The 10,530-nt window shown below is 45.3% G+C and overlaps 1 protein-coding gene across 1 annotated transcript; it reads left to right on the top strand.

Annotated features, from left to right (window-relative positions):
- Positions 1-1,718: 1,718 nt before the first annotated feature.
- On the top strand, positions 1,719-9,621 carry LOC121547540 (pseudokinase FAM20A-like). Its single transcript, XM_041858875.2, has 11 exons — positions 1,719-2,201; positions 3,904-4,082; positions 4,280-4,330; positions 5,828-5,906; positions 6,029-6,121; positions 7,299-7,414; positions 7,560-7,740; positions 7,960-8,069; positions 8,272-8,353; positions 8,443-8,502; positions 8,694-9,621. The coding sequence occupies exons 1-11, from the start codon at positions 1,807-1,809 to the stop codon at positions 8,971-8,973; spliced, it is 1,626 nt and encodes a 541-aa protein (XP_041714809.2). The 5' UTR covers positions 1,719-1,806; the 3' UTR covers positions 8,974-9,621.
- The last annotated feature ends 909 nt before the right edge of the window (positions 9,622-10,530 follow it).

Genomic DNA, 10,530 nt, shown 5'->3' with positions numbered 1-10,530 from the left:
TCTGGGTCCATTTTCTCATTTTCAGAGAGAGAGTGAAAACCCCCAGAGAATGAGTTAGAAAAATTGTAGTGTAGCTTTGCCAGAGTTCCACACACCCAAACTCACGACAGATGTTTCTAAAATACCACAGTAACAACAACACAGATGGAGTCTGGGAAATACCCTCTGAGTTTCTTGCTGCTCAGGGAATTAGAATAACAAATGTAGTCTACTGTGACTTTTAGTAGTGCCATTGAATAACCTATTCCCCTACTGAAACAGTAGAAGCATAAAAAAATAGTGTATGAGTGTACACTGTCTTACTCTGTGTGTGTGTAGACGTATTCTAGCGCTCTTTACCATGCTCTCGCTCCCTCTCTCTCTCCGTCTCCCTCTCTCCCTCTTGCAAGTATGACAGAGTAAGGGAGGAGTGTGTGTGTGTGTGTGTGTGTGTGTGTCTGCATGGGAAGTGGAACGGGAAAGAAAGTGCTGTTGGAACAGTGCCTAGGAGCTGAACATAGTGAAGCGGAGACGAAAGGAGGGAGGTGTGTAGAGGAGATGAAGAAAGAGGGAGGGAGCAGTCTAGAACAGAGGAGTAAAGGAGAGGAAGACCGAGTGGAGCAGAGGGGAGAGGAAGAGGGGGAGTAAAGAGGAGATGAGAGCGTCAGTCTGATTGAGGAACAGGTGAGAGGAGTTGAGATTACAGGAGATGGGTGGAGCATAAAAAAGGTGCAAAGTGGTGGAAAGGGGGAGGAGTGGAGAGAGATGAGAGAGAGGTGGAGAGGAGAGAGAATGGAGGAGAAAAGAGGAGAGAGGGTGTTGAGAGTGTTGCGTTCACACCTGACTCACCCAACGGAAGAGAGGAGAGCAGGAGACAGATGACCAGAGATAAGGCAATCACACTGAGACGGTTGACTTAACACACCCACCAACGCACACACCACACACACACACCACACACACCACACACACACACACCACACACACCACACATACACATAAAGAGACCAACTCAGATACATGCACAAACACTTGTAAATCTGTTCAGGCACATGGTACAAGCAAACACACAAACACAGGTACAAGCAAACACACACACAAACACAGACCTTCACTTTTCTCAGAGAACACTGTTCGCCAGCTCCAGATGAAGAGGAATGCTTTCAGGAGGACGAGAGGTGACCAGGATACACACACTGGACTTAGACCTGCAACCTCTCACTAACAGGCGTGTAAACAAACCCACACACACCGTCAGAGCAAGACCAGGAGGACAGAAGCTGGACTGCACTCTACATACTGCTGTGACAAGAGATGGACACACGCTCTCTTCACACAGCCAAGGACTTCTGTTTGGAGCCACATAACAACCTGTCACTTGGAGCAACACACTGTCTCTCATCTGATCTGAGCCAGAACGGAACCCAGCACCTGGAACCTGGAACATTGACTGTCCAGCACATGCTTTGGGCTTTGACCACCTTCATCCAGGAGGATTACACACGGACATAGACCCAGATCTAACCTCTGACCTCTTACCTGTAACCTGTGGCTGGCGGTGTGACTACTGTGGAGCAGCACCTAGTCTCTTTCTCTGTTCTCTCTGGTCTCGCTCCTTACATGGTCTCTTTCTTTAGTCTCACTGTCTAGTTTATTATCTTGGTCTCTCTTTTCTGTCTTTTAAGACTTCTTTGGTCTCTCTCTCCATCTTCTTGTTCTCTCCCCTGTCTCTTCCCAGCCACTGTCTCTCTGCTCCAGTCTTTCTCTCTCGTCTCTCTTCTGTCTCTCCCCTCCATCTCTCTCTCTGTCTCCTCACATCATCCCACTATGATGCTGAGGAGAGACCGTCTGCTCCTGTCTGTGACCGTCACAGCCATCTTCACTGCTGATCTCTACTTCGTCCTGCTCCCCAAGCTCCGCCACAGACAACCAGGACCAGAGGATGGAGGCTGCCTCTGTCCCTCCTCCAGGGGGACTAACTTCACCCTTGCTGGGTACAGCAGCCTCAACACCCCCTGGGCCTCCAACACCACCTCCATGGACCTCCAGGGGATGGGGGTCAGAGCTACGGACAACCCTACAGATTGGGTCTCGAAGCTGGGGAGGCTGTTTGCTCACCCCCTGTATAACATCCAGACACCGGAGCTGGGGCTGGAAGAGAGGCTGTTACAGTCTGAAGAGGTAATGGGGTATTACAGGAGGAAGGTCTCGCGCTGGGAGAGGTGAGTACAGTACACACAGCCCTGAGTTTAGAGATTTCTCAATGTTTTGTTATGGTTGTGATTTACTTTAGGTGTGACTAGAAATGTTAGGAGACACACGTATTATCCTGCTGTGGCTTCGATGTGGTGGAGGGGTAGGGTCCCTGACATTACGGCTGTGGATCCCTGACATGCATAAACACACCATTCTCTTTCTCCCTCTTTCTCTTATTCTCTCTCTCTCTCACACGCACAGATACTCAAGCATAAGCATGTCGACACAAAATGTTTTCTCTTAGGCAAGCTATTTTCCCGTAAAGACTAACCCCATAAACTGTCTTCAAAGTCGGTGTTATAAACAGCATTTAATAGTGGGCTGGAACCAATACTCAAACATCATTTGAGAGCCTGTGTCTGGATCTCCCTGTGCTAGGTAAACAAGACCCTTAAACCTGACGAAATCCTTTAAACCTGTGAGAGCTGAACAGACTGTAGCTGTCTTGGCTCCTGTCTAACGCTGTCCATCACAGCCCAGCGCATTCCCCTCAGAGAGATCCTGTTTGGGTTCCAATGGTGGAAAAACAGAAGAAATATGACGAGAGGATATTTCTACCCCCTTGGCTTACTTCTAAATGTGCACATAACAATAGATACCCCAGGGCTTAGTGTGAGAGTCTTGCAAAATCTTGCAGCAGCCTGTTAACAGAAGATAAATAGACTTAACGAGAGGATGGATGCTTTTCATAGGGACATCTGGGGAAAGTTTTGACTGTTTTATTTGGAGGATGAAATAGAGCAGTTATAGTTTACTGACTTACAGGTCAACCACTACGATATATGGTGTGTGTGTGTGTGTGTGTGTGTAAGTGTAAGTGTGGCATACAACAATAGTTTGAATCAAGACCACTGAAAGAGGAGGGTGATGTGGTGTTGCAGCCAGCTGCTTGCTCCCTGGTTTCTAGTCTGTGGGTTTGTGGTCTCTGGTTGTGGTCTGTGGTCAGCCTTCCTGTGACGACCCCTCCTGTCATCTGACCACAGCAACTGATGATGTTTGAACGCAGGGAAGCAACCAACCCTCCCACCCACCGTGGTCAGAATTGGCACAACGGTGCACCAAAGCCACATGCTTCCCAAGCCTCCTTAATGGTCTGAATGTTTGCTTTGGATCTGGAGTGATTCCTGCCCATATTTTAAGTGTATGTTTCTGTGGGGATATGTATACAGAAGTGTCAGGAGAGGAGGAGAGGAAAGAAGGGAGATTTCTAAGTGAGGGCGAACAGCTCGGAGGGAGTCAGAGAGTCCAAGAGGGAGGTGGCGACTGTTTACTAGGCTTTAGTTTGTCTGGAATGCTGCCACTTCAAATGTTTTCCTCCGAGAATAATCTGCATTTGTCTTTGACTGATTACCTCTGAGTCTATTCTCCTCTGTGGAAATACCCTAAAAGTTGGTCCTGTGAAGGAACTGTTGTCCTCACCATGGATATTACAAGTGTATTTTTAAAGGCGCTTTCAAGAAAGTTCGATTTGATTTGATATTGTATGAGTTTCACAGTGTGTATCACAGGTTTTCAAGGATAACTCCACTGTTTTGCATACCCTAACTCTGACCTCATTTTGACCGCCTCTCTTACCCCCTCAGGCATACAGTATGACATTGTACAGCAAGGGCAAGGCTATGCATAACCTTAACACCACTGTAACATCCCTCTCTCTCTCTCCCCCAGGCATATGAAGCTGTACAGCGAGGCAGCAACGTTGCTGGAACACCAAGCGACCTTTGACCCTGAGGCCAGCTGGCTGAAGTTCCACCTGGGCATCAATCGCTACGCTCTATACGCCCGCGAGGACCCCACAATCACCCACCTGCTGAAAGACATGCAGACCACCACCGTCATCAGCGCAGGTTGGACCTGTTGTATGAGCGTTATAACCATTCATATAAGTGGTGTTCATATGAGTGTAATAACAACTCATATGAGCATTATAGTCACTCATAGCAGAACAACACTGTCAACAGTGCATGCAGGTGCTATAGGACCTCATGCTTTAAACATTTATATGATTGTTATAGGTATTCATTGCAGAAATGTCTTTATGCAGATTACACTCAAGATGAAAAGGCCCTCAAAGGAGCGTGTGACTGTACCCAGGGTAAGGTCTGGTGCTGTCTACGTACCTGCTCTGTTTTGTGCCTCTATGATTTGTGTGTTTTGTGTTCTAACATGCATTCCATTTGCTTAAAAAGTTTTCCATGAGGACAGGGAGAGAAATGAGAGAAAAGAGAGAATCAGTTGACACAGTCATCTTCATGACTGGTTCTTCTGTAGTTTTTCTCCATCTGTTATTTCCTTTGGTGCGCAGTTGTGGTATCAGAGCCAAACACCCAGTCGCACCACTGACAAGACTTTTGTTTTCATCTGGTTCCAAGCCCCATAAATTAGCATCATTTTAATTTCTCACACTCTCCAGATCTTCATAAGTCACATCCCTGGAGAAAGAGAGCAGAGAGTGGCTCATTTAGTTCAAAGGCAGAGTGTTTTTTAAAAAGCTTTATCTCAGAAAGCAGGAGAGTGGGGTGATTCTACAGCAGTCTACACAGCCTTACTATACCTTCAAGCAACAAACAACTCAGACCATGGATACACACTCACATGCCCACAGAGAGACAGACAGACAGACACACACAGACACACACACACACACCAATCTCATCTAACAGGGACCTACAGCCGGCTGCATTCCAAGATTTGTAGCTCTTTCAACCACACTCACTGAAAACACACTGGTGGCTTCAACCTTAGCAACAGCACAAACACACTGGTGGCTCCGACCTCAGCCACAACACAAACACACTGCCAAGAACCCAAAAACCCTCTATTCCTCTGTCCCACATTTATTTTTATATGGCTTTTTCAACCACTTTTTCTTGAACGGTTGAAAAGCAACAATGTTCCCATTGCACTTCAAAGCTTGTTTGTGTCTGTTTGATTTTTCTCCAGTTAAACACAGCAGAGAGAGATTGTAAACTATTAATAAGCTACAACTTCAGAAGACTAAGCTGAATCAGTTGGAATCAGGAGGAGAAGCATGTATCTTTATGGTTACTGGTTAGCCTTGCTTTCTGCCAGGGTACGCTAAATACCCGGACATGGTAGAGAAACCCTGCTGAGTGTAGTCCTCCATCTGTGGAACCATTACAACCTCTGTCATTACCTTATCATTGGGAACAGGTCCAGGCTAAAACAGATCTAGAGCAGAGAAAATAATAACGAACACAATCAAAAAGAAACCCCAAGGATTCGAGCTGCAAAATAAACTCCTGGCCAACTATGTGTTTTTTGGATAGGATTTTTAGAGAGCTAAGCTTTCTCTCTGTACGAGACGAAGAGCTGCCGAGAGAGACACAGAAGCTGAGGGCAGGTGGTTGGCTGAGTGGTCGGTTAGAGAAAAGGCCTTGTTTAATTAATTTAATTTTTTATCCGTTTCTCTCTCTCTCTCTCTCTCTCTCTCTCTCTCTCTCTCTCTCTCTCTCTCTCTCTCTCTCTCTCTCTCTCTCTCTCTCTCTCTCTCTCTCTCTCTCTCTCTCTCTCTCTCTCTCTCTCTCTCTCTCTCTCTCTCTCTCTCTCTCTCTCTCTTTCCTGGTGTCAGTGGTAAAGCCCAGTGGATACCACCTCAAGCTAGCCCTGAAGATGCAGAACTTTGGCAAGGCCATGTTCAAACCCATGAGGTGATTGTTTTTTGGGGAAATCAATCAGAGGGAGTATTCTGGTTTGTAGTAATATTTTGAACAGTACTGTAGATATATGAACCACTCTTGAACAACTCTCCCCTCTCATCTCCTTCTCTCAGACAGCAGAGAGACCAGGAGACTCCTGATGATTTATTCTACTTTGTCGACTTCCAGAGACACAATGCTGAGATCGCTGCGTTTCACCTGGACAGGTAACCTTGGCAACCTGTACTCTCCTCATATTTATTTAGTTTGGTTTTATTCAACCTTTAACTTACCTGGAACTCTCTCAAGGATTCAATCTATTTTCTGAGAAAGCGTATAAGAACCCTTCAAATTGAATGATTTTCAAGCATACTGTATTTCCCAAGTTGCCTCCCAACAAACAGAGCCGAAAGCGTGTACCTCCGTCTACCTTTGATTATGAAAGAAAGTGTCCTTGGGGAGATTAAGGCCTCTCCACTATTTCAACATGTCTCCTTCCCGAGCCAGGCATTTCATTTCCACAGACATAGGTGTAATTACTGCTGTCTACTGTAAAGTCTGTCTAACCTCCATGCCTCCAGGTTACTGCACATTAACTCAAGTGAGTCATCAGTCAAATACTGTCATTTGAGTCACAGCTTTTCAACCCAAAACCACACAAGACAGCAAGTCAACATGGTTGTTATACCTTGAGGAACAACAACATTATGGATGGGTGTACATGGGTGTAGGCTACAATCCACAAATAAAGGTCAAATAAGTGATCAAGTTATTGTGTTACATACATTTTTACCTCACAATATACCATTTAGTCATTTTCTAATTTCATGAAATGGAAAAGAAGAGAAGAAAAACAAAGCGTAAATACTCGGTACACTGTGACTCTACACTACAGTACTGTCTAAGACTATATACTGGTCTGTCTGTGTGTTCCCACCAATGTCTCTGTGTTGTGTCTCTGTCTCTGTGTTGTGCCAGAGGCCTTATCATTATAAGGCACAATCAGCAGGTGAGATATGACAGCCCAGGCAGCACCTCAATAACATCTACAGTATTTCGTCTCAGATACACACACTGATGACTGTTATTGAGACACAAGTCTGTCAGACTGTAAATATGGCCCTGGGGGGATATTGCTACACATCAACAACTGCTAGATTACACAGCGGAGAACAGAAACAATCACATAGGTGTTATTATGGATAAAAATCAGTAAAGTTGAGTTCATTTCCTGTGACTTTGTGTATGTCAACTAAGGTGAGAGATTGCAGGAGCTATGAGTTCATCTGACTTTCTATTGTTTGTTCTGTTCAGAATGGAACTCTTTCTTCTAGAACTCTGAGTAGTAGAAGATGTATGAGTTTGCGTTAATCAGAATGGAACTCTTGTCTTTCTCTCTTCTAGAATCCTGGACTTCCGGAGGGTACCGCCGGTGGTGGGCAGGCTGGTGAATGTGACGGGGGAGATTCTCCTGACCACTCACAACGAGGACCTAATGAGTGTGTTCTTTACCTCTCCAGGTAGGCATTACCCTGCTGGAACAACACAGTTCCACAATAGGACAACTTGGCTTGAGAGTCTACACACCTGTTACCTAGATCTTTAATTAATCAGTCTGTGATTAAAAGGTGAGGATCTACAATATATCTATTCTCTTTCAAACAGCGAACAACACGTGTTTCTTTGCCAAGTGCCTGTACGCGTGTAAGACGGAGTATGCAGTGTGTGGGAGCCCTGACCTGCTGGAGGGCTCCATGTCAGCCTACCTCCCCGGTCTCAGCATCGCCCCTCGTATCTCCATCCCCAACCCCTGGATACGATCATACACCTTCACTGGCAGGGAGGAGTAAGCATACAACCCTTAGACCTTAACCCTGAGACCTACTGTCATCTCTTCCCATATGCCATTTTGGAGCCTCTCATTTTCATTTTGAAAGTTCTCCATTTGACTGTTTTTTGATAAGGTAATATGGCAGACTGAACATGAATATCTTGTTACAATTAATATCTTGTTGTAATATCTTATAATATTTTGATACAATCTGCATGTGTCCATCTCTACCAGGTGGGAGGTGAACCCCTTCTACTGTGACACCATAAAGCAGCTGTATCCCTACAACTCAGGGAACAGACTGCTCAACATCATAGACATGGCCGTCTTTGACTTCCTCATTGGTATGTACTAGCACCGATCACCCCTGATGTATCCCTGTCCTTGTCCCATATGACACCCTATTCCCTATGTAGTGCACTATCTTTGTCTATACAGTGAATAAACACGCTGTGTCACAAATGACTCCCTATTCCCAATTACAGTGCACTACTTTTGTCTGTAGCCCTATGTGAGTGAATATTTGTTCTTGGCACTCTCCCTCAGGTAACATGGACAGGCACCATTATGAGATCTTCACCAAGTTTGGCGATGAAGGTTTTCTTCTTCACTTTGACAACGCCAGAGGGTGGGTACTAGAGTTGCTTTATAACTTCAGTCATTGTACAATGTAATATTTGTAGTTCCCTTATGATTACATCACTTCCTGTGTTTCAGGTTTGGGAAGCATTCTCATGATGAGATGTCCATTCTGGCTCCACTGTCACAGTGCTGCATGTAAATATGGAGGGCATCCACTATAGTCACTAACACAGATTAACTAACACCAATATTTAACCTTTATTCATATTTAACTTGGCATGGCCAAGTCTCACTCTCTGCCTATCTTTCCCTCATTCTCTCTCCCCCTCTTCACCTCCATCCCTCCCCTTCCTCTAACCCCTCTCCCGCCCCTCCTCACCTCTCAGTATAAAGCGTTCCACGTTGCTGCGGCTGCAGCTCCTCTCCCAGGACCACTACAGGCTCAGTGACGTGATGAGGGAGTCCCTGGGAGGAGACACACTGCAGCCGGTCCTTGCTGAGCCCCACCTGCAGGCCCTGGACCGCCGGCTGCAGCGTGTCCTGAAGACAGTCCACAGGTGTGTCCGCAGGCTGGGAGAGGCTCAGGTGATCACCACAGACTTTATTGATACCTCCGCCAAGCCTGAGTCTGTCAAACCAGTGTCTGCGCCCAACAAGGAGAGGTAACTAAGGTTAATAAGGAATCCAAATGGAGGCCTGTGTGGCTCTGGTCAAAATAAGTGCATTATAATAGGGGAATAGGGTGACATTTTGGACGTATCCCCAAGTCCTGCAAGGGGAGGTAACTTAAGACCAAGGACAGCCTGAGGACCATGATGGCAGGTAACCTTGTCCTGTAAAAGCAGGAAGCACAGGGTCTGGTCTCTCTCACAGAGTAATGCATTCCGAACTAGTCTTTGAAGTCAAATCTTTGGAATGATACGGCCTGCTTTGACAATAGACAGCAGCACTGCTTTCCTGCATTATTAAAATGTCACGCATGGCCTTGGGCTATGAGGTCACCTGAGGTCACCTTCCATGCATTGCACCCTCTCTGGAGATCCCCTCTGCCTTGCAGTGCATTGAAATGGACCTACAGTATCAGTGCATCAAAGGAGCCAAATGACTGTGGAAGAAGCATTGGATAATTTAAGATGATTTCTGCCTCATGCCCTTCTTCAGTACTCAACAGTCATGTGACATCAATTAAGATATTTAGGGACAACTTTTGAAATTAAATTGCTTTTAGTTCTATGTAAGGTTGATTGCACATCGGTTCTGTGAAGTAACCTTGTGCCAACAGATGTTTTATCAAATATAAATGTGTAAATAAAGGTTTTGATTTGGGGTGATTTATTGAACAAAATTCTAATATGAAGAAATTATTGAACACTTCCATACTTATTACATTTCTACTGCTTTCAGTTGTGTAACTGTTTTGATTGATCTAGATACACATTAGACATACTGTAAATGGGTGAGTGATGAAAGGTAAATTGGGCCTCCGGGCACGTCATCTTTGGGGGAGAGAGCGAGAGAAAGCTATTTAAAAGAGGTAGTGACTGAGAGGAGGTGGCGAGGGGTGGGGGAGTGAAAGTTAAAAAGAAAGCAACCGAGAGAAAGTGCATGGACGAAAGATAATGTGTGTGTGTATGAGGGGTTTCTCCCTATAGGAAAGTGTTACCTATTAAACTGTCATTTAAACGGCCCATGGTTTTTCCAGATAGCACGTAGATGTCTAATTCCTGTCTGTCTGTCTGTCTGTCTGTCTGTCTATCTATCAGTCTCATCAGGAGGTGTCAGTCTGTCTCATAAAGAGGTGTCTGTCTGTCTTTCTGCCTGTCTCATCGGGTGTCTGTCTGCCATTTAAGTGCTTTCACATCATCAACCCAACCATAACACACCCTGACATAAATAGCCACAGCTACAGTACTGTATGTGTACATGCAGCTTATCATATCACCACCAGCTTATACTTTGTTCTAACTAGTCTGAAACAAAGCATTGTCTTCAAACAACGTTCTGTTTGATGTCATTTCATCTCAACATGTCTGGACCTTTTGCTCTGAGCTGTTCTCATTGTTGTCCTGACTACAAATCCAATGTATCCTGATGTTTTAGAAGAGAGGGAGAATAACCACAGCTATTTTAAAGAGTCTGAGTAAGTGAAATCACACCAAATGAAGTTTGGCTTCTGTCCAACACTGCTGGAGGGAACCTGTTTTATAAGGTGTCAGCAGCAAA

The sequence above is a fragment of the Coregonus clupeaformis genome, chromosome 31 (assembly GCF_020615455.1).
Source record: "Coregonus clupeaformis isolate EN_2021a chromosome 31, ASM2061545v1, whole genome shotgun sequence".
NCBI lineage: Eukaryota > Metazoa > Chordata > Actinopteri > Salmoniformes > Salmonidae > Coregonus > Coregonus clupeaformis.
The sequence above is the reverse complement of the archived record's forward strand: the minus strand, read 5'-3'. Positions and strand labels throughout refer to the sequence as shown.

Bases quoted from the DNA above. Each gene is read 5' to 3' on its own strand.
- LOC121547540 (XM_041858875.2), top strand. From the start codon at position 1,807: ATGATGCTGAGGAGAGACCGTCTGCTCCTGTCTGTGACCGTCACAGCC. The intron at 4,331-5,827 runs GTAAGGTCTGGT...TCCTGGTGTCAG, and splicing joins AGCGTGTGACTGTACCCAGG to TGGTAAAGCCCAGTGGATAC. The intron at 5,907-6,028 runs GTGATTGTTTTT...TCCTTCTCTCAG, and splicing joins GCCATGTTCAAACCCATGAG to ACAGCAGAGAGACCAGGAGA.